General features: G+C 43.3%; 1 protein-coding gene across 3 annotated transcripts in view; it reads left to right on the forward strand.

Annotated features, from left to right (window-relative positions):
* Positions 1-6,261: 6,261 nt before the first annotated feature.
* Positions 6,262-22,955, forward strand: part of tecpr2 (tectonin beta-propeller repeat containing 2) — a 33,117-nt gene continuing 16,423 nt past the window's right edge. For 2 of the 3 annotated variants that reach the window (XM_014192804.3, XM_014192822.3), the window contains exons 1-14: positions 8,074-8,268; positions 9,386-9,631; positions 9,874-10,002; positions 10,313-10,444; positions 10,594-10,751; positions 10,994-11,300; positions 11,808-11,940; positions 12,128-12,607; positions 12,855-13,591; positions 13,839-14,022; positions 14,271-14,444; positions 16,645-16,825; positions 17,196-17,337; positions 21,963-22,203. In XM_014192804.3, the coding sequence (XP_014048279.1) occupies positions 9,410-9,631; positions 9,874-10,002; positions 10,313-10,444; positions 10,594-10,751; positions 10,994-11,300; positions 11,808-11,940; positions 12,128-12,607; positions 12,855-13,591; positions 13,839-14,022; positions 14,271-14,444; positions 16,645-16,825; positions 17,196-17,337; positions 21,963-22,203 (3,220 nt within the window). In that variant the 5' untranslated portion in view covers positions 8,074-8,268; positions 9,386-9,409. Of the gene's footprint in view, positions 6,495-8,073; positions 8,269-9,385; positions 9,632-9,873; positions 10,003-10,312; positions 10,445-10,593; positions 10,752-10,993; positions 11,301-11,807; positions 11,941-12,127; positions 12,608-12,854; positions 13,592-13,838; positions 14,023-14,270; positions 14,445-16,644; positions 16,826-17,195; positions 17,338-21,962; positions 22,204-22,955 lie in introns of those variants that run through there. The other variant, XM_014192813.3, reaches the window with a different exon arrangement.

The raw sequence follows: 22,955 nt of genomic DNA on the forward strand, positions 1-22,955 counted from the left end.
CCCTTAACCAGCAATGCAGTTATAAGAAAATACCTACAAAATGTAAGATAATTATTATAATAATTTTTTTAATAATTAAAGAGCAGCAGTAAATAACAATAGCGGGGCTATATAAAGGGGGTACTGGTAGAGAGTCAATGTGCGGGGGCACCAGTGTCGAGGTAATTGAGGTAATATGTACATGTTGGTAGAGTTATTCAAGTGACTATGCATAGATAATAACAGAGAGTAGCAGCAGCATAGAAGGGGGGGGGGGGCAATGCAAATAGTCTGGGTAGCCATTTGATTAGATGTTTAGCAGTCTTATGGCTTGGGGGTAGAAGCTGTTTAGAAGCCTCTTGGACCTAGACTTGGCGCTCAAATACCGCTTGCCGTGCGGTAGCAGAGAGAACAGTGTATGACTAGGGTGGCTGGAGTCATTGACAATTTTTAGGGCCTTCCTCTGATACTGCCTGGTATAGAGGTCCTGGATGGCAGGAAGCTGTACTGGGCCGTACACACTACCCTCTGTAGTGCCTTGCGGTTGGAGGCCGAGCAGTTGCCATACCAGGCAGTGATGCAACCCGTCAGGATACTCTCGATGGTGCAGCTGTAAAACCTTTGGAGGATCTGAGGTCCCATGCCAAATCTTTTCAGTCTCCTGAGGGGGAATAGGTTTTGTCGTGCCCTCATCACGACTGTCTTGGTGTGCTTGGACCATGTTAGTTTGTTGGTGATGTGGACACCAAGGAACTTGAAGCTTTCAACCTGCTCCACTACAGCCCCGTCAATGAGAATAGGGGCGTGCTCGGTCCTCCTTTTCCTGTAGTCCACAATCATCTCCTTTGTCTTGATCACATTGAGGGAGAGGTTGTTGTCCTTGCACCACATGGTCAGGTCTCTGGCCTCCCCCCTATAAGCTGTCTCATCGTTGTCAGTGATCAGGCCTACCACTGTTGTGTCATCAGCAAACTTTTTATTTTTACATTTTTTATTTAACCTTTATTAATGATGTGGTTGGAGTCGTGCCTGGCCGTGCAGTCATGAGTGAACAGGGAGTACAGTGGGGGACTGAGCACACACCTCTGAGGGGCCCCCGTGTTGAGGATCAGCATGGCGGATGTGTTGTTACCTACCCTTACCACCTGGGGGCGGCCCATTCGGAAGTAGTCAATGAATATCATTCTCACATAGATGTTCCTTTTGTCCAGGTGTGAAAGGGCAGTGTGGAGTGCAATAGAGATTGCATCATCTGTGGATCTATTGGGCGATATGCAAATTATCTGGTCTGCACCATCACTGTCCATATCAGGCTTTTGGATTTGCCTTGCTCATTGAAACTACAACATCCACATCCCCACTACTAAGTGCTTGTTTAGCCAGTACATCAGCTGCCTAGTTCCCTTCCACCCCCACATGGGCTGGGACCCAAGTAAATCTTGTCTGAATACCCATTTGTCTAACCATGCCATTGGTTTGTAGTACATCATACAGCTGGTCTTGTCTGCTACGTGAGCTAAAGGACTGCAGACTCATCAACACTGCACATGATTTAGAGCAAATAACTACATCTGGTTACTTTAGGAGACCATCTATGGTCGTTCCACAAAGTTTATAAACTCAGAGGCTTAACATCGCAAGATTTTCTGGGAACGCATGCGAAACAGACCAAGCAGATCAGGCTGGGGTTTGGGTTTTGAAAAGTCAATAAGAGAAGAGAAAAATTCTTCCTTAGTTGTTAATTTTCTTTAAATCTAAAAGCACAAACTAGAATCGAGGCAATGTTATTACTCCAACCTCGTAAAAGTGACAAACGGACACGTTGGAATTTTTGTCAAGAACAACTTTATATCGAAGGAGTGCGTGAGACCAGATGAAGTGATTCTGCGCATGCACTTAGCTAGCCAACGTCGCCATGACATTGTCTACAAGCGTTATCTGGAGAAGCAGTTTCTGCCCATCTTCATACTGTACTGTCTTTGGTTTTTCTGTATGGAGCACCGTTTGGGTCTTTGTGTATGGAACACCGTTTGGGTCTTTGCGTGTCAAAAAAGATACACATCAAATAATACTATTTGATGCGTTAAATAAGTTTTTTATTTGTCACGTCAAATAACATAATTCTATTATAGAAAATAAAATTTGAATTAAAAGCAGGCCCAGCCCCTGGTTCGACCGTTATCTTGCAGAGTTACTCCATCTCAAGAATTGCATTTGGCGAAAGGCTCAGCACATGCATACTCAGGTTGACTGGCACTCATTCAGGCAAATTAGAAATAAGTGCACTCAGGCTATCCGGAAGGCCAAAGTTGGTTACTTTAAGGAGCAGTTCTCTCTCTGTGGGTCAAACCCCAAGAAGTTCTGGAAAATGGTTAAAGACCTGGAGAATAAACCCTCCTCCTCACAGCTGCCCATGTCCCTTAAAGTTGATGATGTGGTTGTTACTGACAAGAAGCACATGGCTGACCTCTTTAATCACCACTTCATTAAGTCAGGATTCCTTTTTGACTCAGCCATGCTTCCTTGCCGTCCAACATTTCCTCATTTCCCTCCCCTTCTAATGCGACTATCCCCGATGCTTCTCCCTCTTTTTCCCCTGCCCGAAGCAAAGTTTCCCCCTGCAGGCAGTCACTGAGTCCGAGGTGCTAAAGGAGCTCCTGAAACTAGACCGCAAAAAAACATCTGGGTCAGATAATTTAGACCCTTTCTTCTTTAAGGTTGCTGCCCCTATCATCGCCAAGCCTATCTCCGACCTTTTTAACCTGTCTCTCCTTTCCGGGGAGGTTCCCATTGCTTGGAAGGCAGCCACGGTTAGTCCTTTATTTAAAGGGGGAGATCAAGCTGATCCTAATTGTTATAGGCCTAGTACTATTTGGCCTGTTTATCAAAAGTGTTGGAAAAACGTGTCAATAATCAACTGACTGGCTTTCTTGATGTCTATAGTAATCTCTCTGGTATGCAATCTGGTTTCCGCTCTGGTTATGGATGTGTCACTGCAACCTTAAAGGTCCTCAATGACGTCACCATCGCCCTTGATTCTAAGCAATGATGTGCTGCTATTTTTTATTGACTTGGCCAAAGCTTTTCATACGGTAGACCATTCCATTCTTGTGGGCCGGCTAAGGAGTATTGGTGTCTCTGAGGGGTCTTTGGCCTGGTTTGCTAACTACCTCCCTCAAAGAGTGCAGTGTATAAAGTCAGAAAATCTGCTGTCTCAGCCACTGCCTATCACCAAGGGAGTACCCCAAAGCTCAATCCTAGGCCCCACGCTCTTCTCAATTTACATCAACAACATAGCTCAGGCAGTAGGAAGCTCTCTCATCCATTTATATGCAGATGATACAGTCTTATACTCAGCTGGCCCCTCCCCGGATTGTGTTAAATGCTCTACAACAAAGCTTTCTTAGTGTCCAACTAGCTTTCTCTACCCTTAACCTTGTTCTGAACACCTCCAAAACAAAGGTAATGTGGTTTGGTAAGAAGAAGGCCCCTCTCCCCACAGGTGTGATTACTACCTCTGCGGCTTTAGAGCATGAGGTAGTCACCTCATACAAGTACTTGGGAGTATGGCTAAATGGAACACTGTCCTTGTCACGGTTGTCGTAGGGTAAAGACCAAGGCGCAGAGGGTTGCATGCTCATCATTATTTTCTTTATAGGTGAACACAAAAAAACTATACGACAGTTTCACAGGCTATACACAGCAGTGCAAAAACAATCTCCCACAAAGGGACAGGTGGAAAACAGGCTCCCTAAGTATGACTCTCAATCAGAAACAACGATGTACAGCTGTTCCTGATTGAGAGCCACACCAGGCCAACAAAGAAATACACAACATAGAAACCCTCGAATACAAAACAAGAACATAAACCAAAAACCCTGGAACACATAAATCCAACACCCCTCTATATAAACACACACCCCGAACCATATAAAACAAATACCCCTCTACCTAAATACATAGCCCAAACCACATGAAACAAACACCCCCTGCCACGTCCTGACCAAACTATAATAACAAATAACCCCTATTACTGGTCAGGACGTGACAGTCCTTCTCTCAGCACATATCAAAGCTGCAGGCTAAAGTTAAATCTAGACTTGGTTTCCTCTATCGTAATAACTCCTCTTTCACCCGAGCTGCCAAACTAACCCTGATTCAGATGACCATCCTACCCATGCTAGATTACGGGGACATCATTTATAGAGCGGCAGGTAATGGTGCTCTCGAGCGGCTAGATGTTCTTTACCATTCGGCAATCATATTTTCCACCAATGCTCCTTATAGGACACATCACTGCACTCTATACTCCTCTGTAAACTTGTTATCTCTGTATACCCGTCGCAAGACCCACTGGTTGATGCTTATTTATAAAACCCTCTTAGGCCTCACTCCCCACTATCTGAGATATCTACTGCAGCCCTCATCCTCCACATACAACACCTGTTCTGCCAGTCACATTCTGTTAAAGGTCCCGAAAGAACACACATCCCTGGGTTGCTCGTCTTTTCAGTTCGCTGCAGCTAACGACTGGAACAAGCTGCAACAAACACTCAAACTGGACAGTTTCATCTCAATCTCTTCATTCAATGACTTAATCATGGACACTCTTACTGATAGTTGTAGCTGCTTTGCGTGATGTATTGTTTTCTCTATCTTCTTGCCCTTTGTGCTGCTGTCTGTGCCCAATAAAGTTTGTACCATGTTTTGTGTTGCTACCATGTTGTTGTCATGTTGTGTTGCTACCATGCTGTGTTGTCATGTGTTGTTGCCTTGCTATGTTGTCTTAGGTCTCTATTTATGTAACGTGTTGTCTCGTCATGATGTGTGTTTTGTCCTATATTATACTTCATTTTTAATCCTAGCCCCCAACCCCGCAAGAGGACTTTTGGTAGGCCGTCATTGTAAGTAAGAATTTGTTCTTAACTGACTTGCCTAGTTAAATAAAGGTTACAAAAAAAACAACAACAAAAAATATAGAATGTTGTGTGTGATGAATTTGCACGTGCAAGCCAAGCGCCACCATTACGATCATTGTCAAAGCTGTAACATTACAATACTGTTGGTAATAAGGCATTATTTGTTCGAACCAAATAGTAAAACGTCTGTGTGAGCATTTAAAATTAGATCAGGATCAAAAATGTATGCAAATATCTTTGATACAGATGTAATTAGCAACTTCTGGGGTAGCTAGCCATCTCTCTAGCTTTGTACCTAGCTAGCACCAATGCAACCAGTCTGAAAACAATGACCAGTAGATACTGCAGTCATTTTCAATATTCTTAACAATGATTTAGGAATCCATGTAAGTATTAGCTAGGTAGCCACTTGTTGTTCTCCTATTGAGATAACTATCTAGCCAACCACTTCACCGTGTTGCCCAAAACTACCGTTATAAGCAGCCAGCTAGTGTCATCTGGCTAGTATGGCTTCACCGGACCGTTATGTGTTGTGAAGCTAACCATAATAAGGATGAGCCACAATAGTGGAATTTGCGTTTCGCCTTCAAAAGAAAAGTCCATCTTTGAAAGTGATGCAGAAGGTAAATTGGTGGAATCATGCCATATTTAGACTAGATAATGTTAAACAAGGTTGGAGTGTTGGAATGTGGAGCTATGAACTGGGGTATCAGTCTACTCGGTGACACCCACAGAACACAATTGTGAAGAGTTTACGCAAATATTAGCGTCATAGCTCTTATTGTGGGACTCAAATCACCACCCCAGTCATCCTATTGTGCGTATTGACATTCATATTCCACTGTACAGCCTGACAGTGCAATGCAATGGGGTATTAGCCTACTAAGTACCCAAGTGCTTTTTCCCCAAAGTCCTTCTCAGGAGTTATCAGGCTCCAAAACATCCACATTGTATTGTTTTTCCTCTGGAATAGTGTTCAATATACATAGTAGGTTGACTGGTATAATAAATGTGTCTCAATTCACAGTGGTTTCAGAGTCCTGCAATAAGAGCTACAATGCTAATGTTCTCTGGGTGTCACTGAGTAGACTGATACACCATGTCATTGATCCACAATCCATAAGGCTGTACAGTGAAATAAGTATGCCCCCAATGCAATTCTAATACATCCAGTGGGATTTCAACAGATTTAACACATTGTCTTTTGTTGGATTTATAAAAGAACATTCCAACCTCGTTTAGCATGATCTATTCCATTATGGCATGATTCAACTTTTTGTATTCATTTGCATCACTTTCTGTTAGACTTTTATTTTAAAGGCGAACCGCAAATTCCACTAATGTGGCTAATCCTTATTATGGCTAGCTTCGCATAGGTGGGTCGACCACCATTTATCAAATAAGAACTGTCTTCTAAATCAGGGGATGACACCCAGCTAGATAGTTAGCTAGCTAACTATAGCTACTGAAACAGATTATATCGTTTTGCTATGCTTTTGGGGAAGAACATTGTTTGCATCCATCAGCTAGCTAGCTTGTTCATGACCAGCTGTCCAGAGCTCGGGAAGTGTTCCTGCGGTCGTCTGGCAGCAGCAGGTGCGGGAAACAAAACTTGACCAGCATCATAGCATAAGTATCGGTGAATCGTGGTGACATGTGAAATACGAGTGACAGTGTAATCAAACTGTAATAACTACGTAAAAATGTATGAACATGTTAAATTATTATGTGACGTGCAGTCATATTCAGGTCCTGATTGGTCAACAAGCTTATTTGACCCGCCAAAAGGCGTTCGATATTTCTGTGTATTTGTTTGCAAAAATCTACTCAGAAGTGCATTTCATGCATTGAAATATGCTCAGCAATGCTAGAGGTGTACTGTAGGCATAGATTTCAATAACAACTTATTATGAGTTGACAGCTAAAAACCTGGGCAACCAGAGGCTTGTGCTCAAAAGCCAGTTTTAGCATGGGGAGCGTCATTGAGGACTTTCACCATTTTGAAGTAGTCAACTGGGTGGGACATGGTTTAAGGAAGAGTCACATAATTTCATCCAGGTCACAAGGACGGATCATCAAATGAATTATACTCGTGAGGATTTTTTTCTTTTTTTCGTGATGATACATTCCACAACTGCAAGTGGCAGTAAATCGCAAACACTGGCTTTGTACCTGTACAAACAGGCAGTGTGCACCCTTACAGTTATTTTGCCAACTCATAGAAGTTGTAGAAGAAGAAAATTGACTACTTCAAAATGGGAATCCCAAAAAACACGTCACTTCAATAGAAGTGCCTTTTCGTTGCATGATAGGAGACAATTTTCACTAACCGTAACCGAATTCTCCTAACCTGTTACGAAAAAGTCACAACTGTATAGAAGTGGTGTGTTTTTATGGAATCTCACGTAAAAATGGATATGGGGCACAATGGCGCTGCCCATGCTCTCACGGACGCCATAATGGGACAGCTACAAATAATATGATACTTGTGAATAGTCAGATTAATATAATAGTTAGATTTCAACGTTTACATGCTTTGCAAGAAAAATGATTTCCCTAATAACCCTGTTTACATGAACACATCTGAAATCAGGCTACCTGATGGGACATTGATAAATGCTGAAAATCGTAAATCAAAATAAAGTTTCCAACATTCTGAGTTCGGACATATAACGCTTTTATGTGATTTTTTTTCTTCAAACGCATACGTTCAGTTTTTCCGAACTCACTTCACTCGCGCAAAAGAAAGAAGCTCGCGTTGCTTGTGCTAGAACATGCGAAGAAGACCGCTATAACTGTACAAATCCTAATAATTCGAAAAATTCGAAAGCAAGCATATGCTTAATTCGATTTTTACCTTACGCCAATTAACATAAACGGAGTAAGGTGTTTCCATGACTACTACCATAAGTTGAATATCGAATTATTAGCGTGTATGTAAACGTACAAGGCGATGTGTATCTAACGTTAAGTCTATGGATCCAACATATCTTTTCTTCATGTATTCTATTGAAATTCAACAATTTCCCCTTGCACATACAAATATGGATGCTGTTCACAGACTGTCCATGAATACACAAATATTGGTAATAATAAAGGTGCCTTTGACACAACAACAGCTGTTGCCACAGCAGGCAACAGTCATGCTTAATTGTGTTTTCCCGCGAGACAAGGAAGTGATGTGGTGGGGTTTGTTGACGTTCATACTCCATAGCCCGAGACGGAAACATCTGCATGATAAGAGATGTTCTCGAATGATAATTCATAGAAGTGTGCGATAGCAATGTCGTCAGCTCTCTCTTTAATACATGCTTTTAGCGTAACGTATTTGCCATCTATATGATAATAGGATATAGGGACATAATCGAATGTAAGTCTGTGTAAACAAGTCTTGTATTTTGTTTTTGTAGCTAGCTAACGTTAGCTAGGCTAGCTAACGTTAGCTAGCTAGCTTGTCATGTCCGAAACGTCAACATTACTGAAACTGCTGTTAGCCTGGTTGTGCCTTAGTCCAAGATCGTTAGCTACCTAATATTTTTGGTTTCATGCGATTTCGTCTTGGACCTCCAAGTAATGTCACTGTATCTAGTTACTATAGTTAGCTAGCTATTTAGGGCCACTATGGAGAGATATTTGGTAAGGTTAGTTTCAGTTGATGTGGAGTTAGCGCTAACTGTGTTTGTGCTAGTTAGAAGTAGAAGCAAGGTGTGAAAATTGGACCATTGAGGATAACCCCACAGTAGCGACTAGCTAGGTACCTACCTTGCCTGGTCTCACACTGTATTTACCGTAGCCAAATATTCTATAATCATTGTATGCCATACATGTCGGCAGGTAGCCTAGATTGTATTTTATTTATTTCACCTTTATTTAACCAGGTAGGCCAGTTGAGAACAGGTTCTCATTTACAACTGTGACCTGGCCAAGATGAAGCAAAGCAGTGCGACAAAAAACAACAACACAGAGTTACACATGACATAAACAAAAGTACAGTCAATAACACAATAGAAAAATATATATACAGTGTGTGCAAATGGAGTAAGGAGCTAAGGCAATAAATAGGCCATAGTAGCGAAGTAATTACAATTTAGCAAATTAACACTGAAGTGATAGATGTGCAGATGATGATGTGCAAGTAGAAATATTGGTGTGCAAAAAAGTAAATAAAAACAATATCGGGATGAGGTAGGTAGTTGGATGGGCTATGTACAGCTGCAGCGATTGGTAAGATGCTCAGATAGCTAGTGGTTAGAGCGTTGGAGTAGTAACCGAAAGGTTGCAAGATCAAATCCCTGAGCTGACAAGGTCAAATCTGTCGTTCTGCCCCTGAACAAGGCAGTTAACCCACTGTTCCTAGGCCATCATTGAAAATAAGAATTTGTTCTTAACTGACTTGCTTAGTTAAATAAAGGTGAAAAAAAAGTAATGTCTATCATTCATGTGTTCCCATGTTTATGATTGCCATGCCTTCTTTTCCTATTCCACAGAGAGCAGAACATTGCCTGTCCACCATGGCAGCCCAAACCCCTCCACAGAGCGCCTTGAGGGAGTTCTGTCCCCTGTACTACCTTCTCAATGCAATACCTGCCAAGGTTCAGAAAGGCTTCCGCTCCGTAGTGGTCTACCTGACTGCTCTGGACACCAACAGCGATTACATTGCTGTGGGGAGCAGTATTGGGATGCTCTACTTGTACTGCAGGCGGATCTGCCAGATGAACAAGTACAACATAGAGGTGAGTATGCCACTGTTTCATGTATTGCTTATTTTATTAAATTAAGTTTGTTAACAAACATCCAATTATTAGTGATTCTATGAACCACGTTTTTTTCAACCCCAGTAAGTAAGTTGAAAACATTGTTTACAAGTCCTAACCCTGGAACGGGTAGCACCATAGAAAGAAGTTGGCTTGATGAAATCTATGTCCATTTCATCTGTTCTAGGTAACTGTGTTAACATGTTACTGTATCTTCCCAGGGGAAATCCGAAGCTATCACAACAGTGAAGCTGCTCAGTTGTTTTGATGACTTGGTGGCAGTGGGCACAGCGTCTGGTCGGGTTGCTCTCTTTCAACTGGTGTCTCAACTTCCAGGCAGGAATAAACAGGTATGCCAACCAACCAATCAAATGATCTGTTGATACGAGTAAGGATAGTGTCATGTTTTGGGCTTTTTTGTTGTTGTTGTATTTTATTCCCTTTTAAAATGGAAAGGTGCAAGCTTAGCACATGCACTGCTCCAGCCTCTAGTGTGTGTGTGTGTCTACGTCTGTGTGTATATTGGAGGGGTTCGAGAGGAAACAAATCACAAGACAAATTTCCATCTCATATGGATTAAAGTATATTTTATCATATTATCTGCTTAGTAAATGTATCCCTTTGTGTAGCGAAACACTGAGGTCTCTCTCTTTTCTGTAGCTAAGGCGATTCGATGTGGTCGGTTTGCATAAAAGCACAGTCACTGCTTTGGCCTGGAGTGCCAATGGAATGAAGCTTTTCTCTGGTGATGACAAAGGAAAGGTTGTGTACTCTGCTGTGGACCTGGATCAGGTATAGCAACTTTCATTCTTTCAGTTATGTGCTGTTTGGTTTCTAACCAACTTCTCTCACATATTTGTTGTATCCTTATATACTCAGGTTGTATGTAACCCAGTATTGCGGTTGGAGCTTTGACCTGTGTTGTATGCTCATATCCTTAGGGTGTGTGTAACCCAGTGCTGCTGTTTGAGGAGCCCTCAGCCATAGTCCAGCTGGAGTACAGTCAGAAAGTCCTGCTCATCTCCTCTCATCAGAGATCCTTGCTCTTCTACACCCAGGAGCAGGCCCTGCAGCAGCTGGGCACCAAGCCTAGGAAGAGGTAACCTACATGTTGTACTTATTCATTAAAAGTACCACAACTTCTACATCACTGAGTTTATAGCAACAAATCAAGTATGTCCCCTTCAGACAATTTATTGAGACATTTACATTTTCTCAGCTAAGCATCTTCATATTTTTATGATGTATTAAACCAGAGAGGAATAGACGGTGCAACAATCTAAGCTATGAAGCTATGTGTATATCTTATATATGTCTCTTGCATTATTCTTTTCCTCGAAGCAATGGCAAGTTTGGTGCGTGCTTCCAGCCAGGCCTGTGTAAGCAGAGTGGCCTGCTGGTCTATGCAGCGAGGCCTGGCCTTAGGTTGTGGCGGACGGACGTGCGAGGACTGGTGGAGGACACGCGGGTCCTGAAGCCTCTGTTCAACCAGCAGGTGCCCCAGTTTGAGCTGTTCCCCAGGCCAGCCCCCACAGGGGGTTACCGGCCCCAGGAGAGGCAGCTGGGCCTGGTGAGCTGCTTCCTCAGAGAGGGCTGGGTCCTCAGCTGGAACGAATACAGTGTCTACGTGTTGGACTGCCTCAACCAGGTAAAGATGTCCTCAGGCAGGAATGGATACTAAACTAATAATACATGGATTTTATTTAGCACTTGTTACAATGTTTTGTTAGAGTAATAGCGAGAGGTGGTTAGAAGTGGATCAGTTGAGACTGCAAAGAATGTAGTAATTTAAGCCATTTTAAATTAGATTTCCTCAACCACAAGGTAATCAAGTGTGAATTGCATGTGTTACAAATTATATTTTGATGGAGAATAATGAAAGATAGTCAGGTAAGTGAATCAGCTGAGAGAATACAGGTACCGGTAATTGAAGCCATCTTTGTGTCCTGTCAGAGTGCTATCTTAAACGTCGCACACATCGCACCGAATGTGGATCTCCCGTTGACATCTGACTGCTGACATTTTCGTGCGATTCTACATTTAAAATCGTTTTTCACTCGGTTCGCAAGTACTCTCGGCAGGCAAACGCTATTGGTGTGTTCGAGCCCTTACAGGAAGTCGATCTGTCAATGTTATTTTGTCTTTGACTTTCAAGGTGATCATCGGTGCACTGGAAAGCTGCGGGGACATTGTCTCTGTATCATGCACTGAAAATGAGATCTTCATCTTGAAAGGAGATCGAGACATCGTTCGCATCTCCAATACTCCCGAGGGCCTGGCTTCCAACAGTAAGATGTCATATTGTATTTTGTTTGCTTGAATACATTGAAACCACTTTGGACTACAGTTCAAACCAACCAGATGGTGGAAAGAGAGACAATCACGATCTACAGATAACTTTCTATAGTCCTTTAATTTCTTCTCTCTCTATAGTCATTCCCTGAAAAGTCTTCTCTTAACCTTCTTCCCGTCCAGTTTCTGAGTTGTCCCTCCGTCTGACCTCTCCCCTGACCACTCCCACCATCTTGCTCCCGCCCACCGGCTCCGTGGAGACAGCCCAGCCTATCAGGACCATGGCCATCATCACAGAGCATGGGGAGAAGCTGGTGGATGAGGAGGAGGTGGAAGAGGTAGAGGAAGTGCTAGAGCAGGACCAGCTGAGTGACAACCCAGAGGCGGGGGAGGCCATAGCCCTGGTGGAGAGGCCTGAGGTGGGGGAGCGACTGAGCCACCAGAGAGGGGCCAGTGTAGGGGGCACCAGTGAGTCTCGTAGCCGCAGCAGCTCCATCACGTCCTGGGATAGCGTTCAGGGCACGATGCTCTCCACCCCCACCACCATGGAGCAGTCGGACCTCTCCTCCAGCCGCTACAGTGCCATCAACCAGGAGGACTTCCAGCAGGAGCTGGTGGTCAAGGCCATCAAAGTCAAGAAGAAGGCCAAGAGGAGGAGACAAGGTGAGTGGCAGTACTGACCAATTTGGTAAGGCTCTGATTTTCAACCAAGAAAACTTTGAGGTCTAGTGTTCTTTGCTCTGGTTGATCACAAAATGTTCCAAAACGGCTCCAAGTAGCATTTTAATAGCTTTAAAAAAGTGAATTGCTTGTCTTATATGTCTCACCTTTCCCATATGAGTCTTGATTCAATACATTAATGTTGAAACTTAATTGCTGCTATGTTCTCTCTCTCTTTTTCTCTCTACAGAAAGTGGAAACCGCATCTGTGAGCAGCACAACAGCTGGTCTGAGAGCATTTGCAGTCAGGATGGAGGAGGGGGCAGTGACGGGGGGGCCAGCACCCCTATGAGTGAGCCTCCATCCGCCTCCGACCACACCAGTCTCATGTGCAGCAGTCTGGACCTACAGAGCAGGAGCAGTGGATCCCCAGACCAGGAGGAATCCATCAGTGGAGGTTCCCCAGAACTAAATAACTCTGGAGCTCAGAGCCAGGGTGGTGGCCAGGGACAGGACCCTCAGACTCAAACCCCTGGGACTCAGCCTCCCTCCTGCCCCACGTCCCTGCCTTTCCAGGACATGGAGTGTCAGTCCTACCCAGAGAACGGCAACGGCCCTTTGGCCACGAACAAACAGGGAGAGGCCCCTACCCCAGACGTAGACCTTCTACTGGAGTGCACCTTTGCCTACATGCAGACCTCAGAGGACCAGGACCCTATTGAGGAGCAGGAGGATGACTTCCTGAGCCCCCTCATTGGACCGGATGACTCTGAGGACCTGGACGACCCGTACCATCTGGAGCCTCCTAGCTGTGCTGATCAGATGTGTTATTCCCGGGAGCCTGAGCAGTGCCCCTCCAGTGACGAGGAGGACATCTACGCTGCCCAGGGAGTCCCGTACTCAGCCTCCAGTGTCAGCCTTGGAGACGGCCTCAACGCCCTCAACCTCCAGGGCTCCAACATCGGCCAGCAGGACCAAGACAAGACAGTAATAGAACACACAACATGTTGTGTGATGTTTCGGCTTCCTTCCTCAGTGTGTGTGCTGCTACAGTACATTGCATTCAGTTTCGTTCTGACACTATATGACTAGTAGTGTCACATCAAAATAGAAGCATTGACTCATTTGATTGTTGTTACACGGTTGGATAGTTTTCACCATAGAATGTTATTCATCACCAGTACCAACAGTTCTGTCCCTGGTTGAACCCTCTCTCCTCTCATCTCCTCTGTAGTTGGCAGAGAGCTGGATGGGCTACACAGGGCCAGGCTGTGGCATCCTGAACCTGGTGGTGACTGACCGATACATCTGGTGCCTGGACTTTAAAGGAGGCCTGTACTGCAGTGCTCTCCCAGATGGGGGGCTGAGCTGGCAGAAGTTTGAGGAGAACGTGCAGCAGGTGGCATTGTCACCTTCAGGTGAGGATGTCTAAAATATGATAATTTAGCGCCAGACGCTTTTATTCACAGTCACTCTGTCTATTATGCGTTATAGATAGAAGGTACTGTGGTACCTGGTCTACATCGTTGTTGCCTCTATTTGAGAGGAGCATTCAATGTGTTGGTACTTTTGGGAGTTGGTAAGTTCATTACCCAAGATTTCTCCTTTGGATGTAAATACTAGTGGTTTGTCCTGGCTGTTACATTGAAGTCTGATTTCATTTCAGGGTCCCTGCTATGGAAGGTGGAACAGAAGACCATGACGGCGTATGCATGTGGTAAAGTCACCATCAAAGGCAAGAGGCACTGGTACAAAGCCCTGGAGGATTCTGCCTTTGTGGCGCTTAGTGAAGACACAGCCTGGATCATCCATACCAGTGGAGACCTCTACCTGCAGACAGGTACAGGGAAGTAGTTTGTGACTATTCTCATGAGGCTTGTTCTTCTTTACTATCTGCTTTAAGAATTAGATCACTTTATTGGTCAAACCACATTACAGGGTTCAACTGAAATTTGACTTCCTCTTTTAACCCAGCCCCTCCGAAAGACACACATACATGTTCTTGGAGAGGTGCGGGGAGCTACCACGCTGGGCGCCAGGGGGGGTTAAAATGGCAGACAATGGCATTTAGGGTTTGATACCAGAAACCCTTCAGTTGCCAGCTCACCTCCCGACAGACTTTTCCAATCGAAACCGGGATTCGAACTTGCAATCCTCCACTTGCTGTGTTGCCTCTCTAACCGCTAGGCTACCTGACACCCCCTTGCTCATTCCACTATGGAGTAGGGATGAAGAGATCTGCCACTACATTTAGCAAATTCGTTGCATAGAAAAGGTGCTCACAGGAAGTTTCTATAATATGGTTTTTGTGACAAACCATTTTACTTTATTTTAAATGTAAGATTTGTTCATGTAAGCTATTTGGACTATTCAATTCACTCCTCCATTTGAAACAAGACTTCAGGGTTTCAGCAGCAGGTGGCCTCAGGGCATTAAGAATATTAAGTCATGACCCTGTTTATTGGCAGTCTCAAGCCGGCAAATAAGTTCCTGAAATTAACCAATCGGCCATTAGATGGAGCTGTTCAGGCTCCATAATAAATAGTATCATCAGTCACCAGTGAATTTGTTTCGAGGTAATCATAGTTCTGTATGGATGCCATATTTGGGATGAGAATAATGAAGATGAATAAATCCCAAACATTCCAAAATAATATCTGTCCCTTGTATTATGATGGCTTGTGAACAACACCACTAACCCTGCTGGTCAAGACGAGTAATATGAATTCCCTGGTTGTGTAAAGATGTCAGTTGTATATGAAGCATGACTCTAGCAGCTGTTCTGACACATCCAGAGCCAACAGACACAGAGGCGTGTTCATGAAATGACATGCTGTGTATGTCTGCCTCTGTCTAGCCTCAGAGAAACCCTCTGAAATTGGCAGGATTTGTCACAGAAATTGGGTGGTGGCAATGAGATAAATATACACTTTGGAGACCGACATCAAAGAAATTGAAGATTAGGGATTGGTGGGCATAGTGTTGCTGCAGGCTTGTAATTTCTAGTGGCACATTTAATTTCAATTTGATATGATAAACTAAGAAACTAATGGGAGACTGCTATACTGCTAGTATGGCTAGATGTTCTTTACTATTCGGCCATCAGATTTGCCACCAATGCTCCTTATAGAACACATCACTGCACTCTATACTCCTCTGTAAACTGGTCACCTCTGTATACCTGTTGCAAGACCCACTGGTTGATGCTTATTTATAAAACCCTCTTAGGCCTCACTCCCCCTTATCTGAGATCTACTGCAGCCCTCATCCTCTACATACAACACCCGTTTTGCCAGTCACATTCGGTTAAAGGTCCCCAAAGCGCACACATCCCTGGGTCGCTCGTCTTTTCAGTTCGCTGCAGCTAGCAACTGGAATGAGCTGCAACAAACACTCAAACTGGACAGTTTGATCTCAATTTCTTCATTCAAAGACTCAATCATGGACTTCTCTTACTGACAGTTGTGGCTGCTTCATGTGATGTATTGTTGTCTCAACCTTCTTGCCCTTTGTGCTGTTGTCTGTGCCCAATATTGTTTGTACCATGTTTTGTGCTGCTGCCATGTTGTGTTGCTACCATCCTGTGTTATCTTGTGTTGCTGCCTTGCTATGTTGTTGTCTTAGGTCTCTCTTTATGTAGTGTTGTGTTGTCGTGATGTGTGTTTTGTCCTATATTTATATATATTTATTTTTAATCCCAGCACCTCTCCCCGCAGGAGGCCTTTTGTCATTGTAAATAAGAATTTGTTCTTACCTGACTTGCCTAGTTAAATAAAGGTTAAATAAAATAACAAATATAAATAATAGTCTAGACTTGGCATGATTACCATTCTGTTTACATACAGACATGCACTCACTCACTCACTCACTCACTCACTCACTCACTCACTCACTCACTCACTCACTCACTCACTCACTCACTCACTCACTCACTCACTCACTCACTCACTCACTCACTCACTCACAAAAACACAAGAAATGCACAAAAACACAAGAAACTCAGACTAATCCCTGACTGTGGTCGTGGTCCCGTCCTGCAGGGTTGAGTGTGGACCGTCCGTGTGCGCGGGCTGTGAAGGTGGACTGCCCGTGCCCAATGACCCAGATCGCAGCACGGGGCGGGGTGGTGTGGGCCCTCAGTGAACACAGGGCCGTCTTCTACAGAGAAGGCCTCAGCAGCTACTGCTCTGAGGGGGAAATGTGGAAGTACGACAAAATCAGGTAGAACATTTTCTGTGTGTCATAGACCCCAGTAACAGTGATAGTTAGTTAGCAATGCTTGCTTCTCGTGAAACTCCTACGGGTTGTCATGTGTTTGTTCTATTGAATTTAAATCCAACAATGACTCTTTCACCTGTTTTGAAAAGAGGAAGGAAGATGTGTGTCATACAGGCCTAGTAACAGTGAAAGTTGAGTTAGTATGACCAACCTGGGTTAAAATCCAGCACTCCTGCACACCACAAGACTGTGTTAGCCTGCTGAGCTAAAGGGAGCTATAATGCACATCTTCAGGACTCACTCAGGCAATGTTGGTTATGCTTTCTTTGCTAATCATCACATATTTGTGTGTGTGTTTTTCCTCCTTCCAAAGTGAGAGTCAAGGTCTGGAGCCCATCTGTATAGCCCTGGGAGAGAACAACACGGCCTGGGCTCTGGACACCGGTGGAAGTCTGTGGTTCAGGACTGGAGTCACTGCCAAAAAGCCCCAGGGGGACGATGACCACTGGTGGCAGGTTGGTATCCTATTGGATTTGTGTTCAATGTTACTCACACGGTGCTAGGGCTGTGGCGGTCACAAAATTCCGTCAGCCGGTGATTGTCAAGCAAATAACTGTCGGTCTCACGGTAATTGACCGTTAGTTAACATAAACACATTTAGCATCTCCTGGCTTCACACATAGCCTACAAGCCATTTAAAAAACGTCTAATAAATCCATGTAATATAGCCTATACCTTCACAATAAATCCATTATTTATTGTAGACAGGTCTAAAGAAGCATGATATGAAGAAAATATAGTCTATTTCAGAAGAAAAGAATAGCATACTCTGAGTTTTCCTTATGATGTGGCTGTGCCAAATGGCTGTGGACTTCGCTAGTTTATTTAGCAGACAAGATTTGCTTATAATTCCGTGACATTGTTTTATAGTATGAAGAATTCAATTGAACAAAGCTGAATAAAATATAAATATTTTCCCCAAACGATTTGAGAGAGTGCGCACATGCGGCTATTCTGTGTTGAGCGATTAACAAAGAAATATGCTTACTTTAGAGTTATTAATGTAACTTTAGTTGACCTACAAATGTTGGGCAATATGTTTTGATTTTTAATACATTCTAAGGCTGCGTGATGAGACTCTAATGATGATTTGAAAAAAGTTGCTTGAAAGGCATGAGCTCTGCTTTGTTTTTTTGCACAGGCTGTACACACTCCAAAAGTCTTTCATTCACCATTTGACAAGCACTTGATAATGCCTCGAATTTCACAGCGGCATCCCCTTTGTGACCGTAATGCACCCTAAATAAAAAATTCCATGCCTTTTGCGGCCGGGAGTGCTGTGTTGTGCCGTTCTCCCTGAGTGTGCTGCGCAATCGGAAGCGCCTCTCACATGGCTCGCCGTCACGTGATTGGGTCTTTCTCACAGGCTACAAGTGAAGACACACATCGGGGACGCAACTGCTCGCGTCCTTATCCAATTCCGAGGTGCATATTGAAGATAATGGAAGAACTGTCCACATTTACTTTTTGTCAGCCAACAAGATGAGTAGGCCTAACGAACAGCAAAAGCACTAGCCTATGTCAATCTACAGTCCCCCATAGTACAAAAGTCAACCTATTCTGTGCGAGAAATAAATATTCCAAACATAGTCTGGGACAGTTGTGGGATGCGATAGATCCCAAATGAATACAGCCACTAGCATCAAAAATATATTTTTTATGCAATGTGGCTGACGCAACAGATCAGAATGTTTAGCTTAAAATGTTGACAAACTATTACATGCTACGCCACCGCACGCATGTTGATTTTTGTCCCCCCCACACCAGACGCGATCAGGACATGCAGGTTGAAATATCAAAACAAACTCTGAACCAACCATATTAATTTGGTTACAGGTCGAAAAGCATTACATATTTATGGCAATTTAGCTAGCTAGCTTTCTGTTGCTAGCTAATTTGTCCATGGATACAAACATTGGGTTGTTATTTTACCTGAAATGCACAAGGTCCTCTACTCTGACAATTAGTCCACGGATAAAAGGGTAAAAGTTTGTTTTGTAGTTATCTCTCCTTCTTCAAGCTTCTTCTTTGGACTTTATATGGCGGTTGGCAACCAACTTTAAGATGTGTTACCACTACCGACTGGCCGGGAGTGTGGACCTCAGTTCATCTTTCAATCACACACGTGGGTATATGCTCCTAAAAACCAATGAGGAGATGGCACGTGGGTATATGCTCCTAAAAACCAATGAGGAGATGGGAGAGGTGGGACTTGCAGCACGTTAAGCATCACAAAAAGTTATATTTTAGCGCCTGGCTATGCAGACACTCGCGAGCAGTGTGTGTGCGCAATAATTGAATAACATGTATTTGTACATTTATTTTGCAACGCATGTTAGGCTATTTCTTCACATTATAAGCACAGCAATGCGCACATGGTGGTAGGCTATAATGCTTTTATTATAAAACTGCATTTTTATGGTGAAAATGATCTTCCCCAATCTTGAAACTCACGCGCTGCTTATATATGCCAGTTAGGGTCTACACCCCTTGTAAAGCGGATGAATGTGCTTAATTGGCCACTTTAGTTGTGATACAAACCTTTTAAAACATATAGGCCTATGGGCTAGGCTACATGAGGTGTGCTACTATGATTCAAACAAGTCGCAAAAAAAAGCATTGTTTCTATGCTGGGCATCATTCACAAGTGATAATATATAATTCACAAGTGGTAGGCTAATATTGTCACCCATCAGACTATTATTGATTTAATCTTGTCTTTACATATACTAAATAATATACAGTTGAAGTCGGAAGTTTACATACACTTAGGTTGGAGTCATTAAAACTCGTTTTTCAACCACTCCACACATTTCTTGTTAACAAACTATAATTTTGGCAAGTCGGTTAGGACATCAACTTTGTGCATGACACAAAGTAATTTTTCCAACCATTGTTTACAGACAGATTATTTCACGTATAATTCACTGTATCACTATTCCAGTGGGTCAGAAGTTTGCATACACGAAGTTGACTGTGCCTTTAAACAGCTTGGAAAATTCCAGAAAATTATGTAATGGCTTGAGAAGCTTCTGATAGGCTAATTGACATAATTCGAGTCAATTGGAGGTGTACCTGTAGATGTATTTCAAGGCCTATCTTCAAACTCAGTGCCTCTTTGCTTGACATCATGGGAAAATCAAAAGAAATCAGCCAAGACCTCAGAAAAAAAATTGTAGACCTCCACAAGTCTGGTTCATCCTTGGGAGCAATTTCCAAATGCCTGAAGTTACCACATTAATCTGTACAAACAATAGTATGCAAGTATAAACACCATGGGACCACACAGCCATCATACTGCTCAGGAAGGAGACGCGTTCTGTCTCCTAGAGATTAACGTACTTTGGTGCGAAAAGTGTAAATCAATCCCAGAACAAACGCAAAGGACCTTGTGAAGATGCTGGAGGAAACGGGTACAAAAGTATCTATATCCACAGTAAAATTAGTCCTATATCGACATAACTTGAAAGGCCACTCAGCAAGGAAGAAGCCACTGCTCCAAAACTGCCATAAAAAAGCCAGACTATGGTTTGCAACTACACATGGGGACAAAGATCATACTTTTTGGAGAAATGTCCTCTGGTCTGATGAAACAAAAATAGAACCGTTTGGCCATAATGACCATTGTTATGTTTGGAGGAAAAAGGGGGAGGCTTCCAAGCCTAAGTACACCATCCCAACCGTGAAGCACGGGGGTGGCAGCATCATGTTGTGGGGGTGCTTTGCTGCAGGAGGGACTGGTGCACTTCACAAAATAGATGGCATCATGGGGGAAGAAAATTATGTGGATATATTGAAGCAACATCTCAAGACATCAGTCAGGAAGTTAAAGCTTGGTTGCAAATGGGTCTTCCAAATGGACAATGACCCCAAGCCTACTTCCAAAGTTGTGGCAAAATGGCTTAAGGACAACTAAGTCAAGGTATTGGAGTGGCCATCACAAAGCCCTGAACTCAATCTTATAGAAAATCTGTGGGCAGAACTGAAAAAGCGTGTGCCAGCAAGGAGGCCTATAAACCTGACTCAGTTACACCAGCTCTGTCAAGAGGAATGGGCCAAAATTCAACCAACTTATTGTGGGAAGGTTGTGGAAGGCTACCCGAAACGTTTATCCCAAGTTAAACAATTTAAAGGCAAAGCTACCAAATACTAATTGAGTGTAAGTAAACTGGGAATGTGGGAAAGAAATAAAAGCTGAAATAATTAATTCTCTCTACTATTATTCTGACATTTCACATTCTGAAAATACAGTGGTGATCCTAACTGACCTAAGACAGGGAATGTTTACTAGGATTAAATGTCAGGAATTGTGAAAAACTGAGTTTAAATGTTTTTGGCTAAGGTGTATATAAACATCCGACTTCAACTGTATGTGTGACATTTGTTTTGATTTAGAATGGACCATTATCATATACCTGTCTCGAAACAAGGGCAGCGGGAAAAAATGTATGTACTTAAATAGAGAATGGAGGATGCTTTTCCCCATGGTTTATTTTCATGCCACCCAGGTAGGCTATTCACCTGTTGTAAATATAAGCAATGTGCTTTATATTAGGAAAGTTGAGAAATAAATATTGGAGGCCTAGCCTATAGAAAGCTGATCCTGCTATTTTTAGTAGAGGCCATCATCCTGTTTTCTTGCACAGTTGCATAACCTATTGAAATGAGCTCAAGGGCTCTTATGAAGTGTGTTTGGTTAGATTATCAAAGGCACTTGCATTGATGTCAGAGTGATTAGAGGGACAATAAAGTGCTGAGTACCAGGCAGTTAGCAACTTTGGTAGGCTACTAATGACCAGCAGCAGCATCAGAGCTTGGAGAAGCCTAATTGCGCGACTAAATGGTCATGGGGAATTTGACTCCCTTCATGACTTGTGACCGCCGGTGTGGCGGTAATACAGTCACCGCAACAGCCCTACTCACACCCATAATTTCCATCAATCTTCTATTTTTCACTTTGATCGTTTTTTAAGAATGTCTATTTTTTAAGTCAAAGGGTTTGCATTACAGACTTCACCCTGAGATGACTGGCACACCTTCTAATGCTTATATATTTCTGGCCTTTTGTTCCCTCCCTCAGGTGAGCATCACAGACTATGTGGTGTTTGACCAGGGCAGTCTGTTCCAGACTCTGATCCAGGCCACTCAAAACGTGGCCACGGCCACCAAGGCCCCGGTGGAGCGGGTGGCAGAGTGCCTCCGCGTGGCCTTCCTCTCCCAGCAGTCCCAGTGCCAGCCCAGCCTGGTCTCTTCCAACACCACTGGCGTCTGGATTGCATCTGGCAGGAACGACTTCCATGTCGCCAAGGGCAGCCTTAGCGGTATGTTATTAGACCTCAATACTTTTTTGTTAGCTCACCAAGCTAATGCCTAGGCTTAAGCTTGGTGAGTTAACACAGATGTTCAGTCAGGAGCCATTTTAATTGTTGTTTTCTGCATTGGAAAGCCATTTATGGAGTGCCCTTGATGACATAACCACTTCCCATAGAAACACAGAACTTCATCAGCTAAGCCTTCAGCCCAGTTCAGATACAACAGCCAGTCAAGATGAGACTAGATGGTTTTAAGCAGTTTTAGAACAACTTCTTTTTTTTTTTATCTGAGTGGTGTAGTTTTAGAATGTCTCATGTTGGCTGCTGGAGTTTTCAATATTCAACATGTCAAATCTTAGCAAAAGACTTGAAACGAGACGGGTCCGTTTAAATAAGAACTCAATCAAATGTTATTGGTCACATACACATGGTTAGCAGATGTTAATGCGAGTGTAGCGAAATGCTTGTGTTTCTAGTTCCGACCGTGCAGTAATATCTAACAAGTAATCTAACAATTTCACAACAACTACCTTATACACACAAGTGTAAAGGAATGAATAAGAATATGTACATATAAATATATGTACAGTGGGCTGATGTTCTGTGTTTAGCCAAGCAGGCTAGCTAGCTATTTTGCTGCAGTTAGATACCCTAGCTTGCTGATATTTCTCTGACAAGTTGCAAAGTGTGCCCGGTTTCTGGTGCATGTATTTCATAGTACTCGTTTTCTACAGCACCGTTCCAACAGCACCATTTTCTTC

The sequence above is a fragment of the Salmo salar genome, chromosome 01 (assembly GCF_965601325.2).
Source record: "Salmo salar chromosome 01, fSalSal1, whole genome shotgun sequence".
Lineage (NCBI taxonomy): Eukaryota > Metazoa > Chordata > Actinopteri > Salmoniformes > Salmonidae > Salmo > Salmo salar.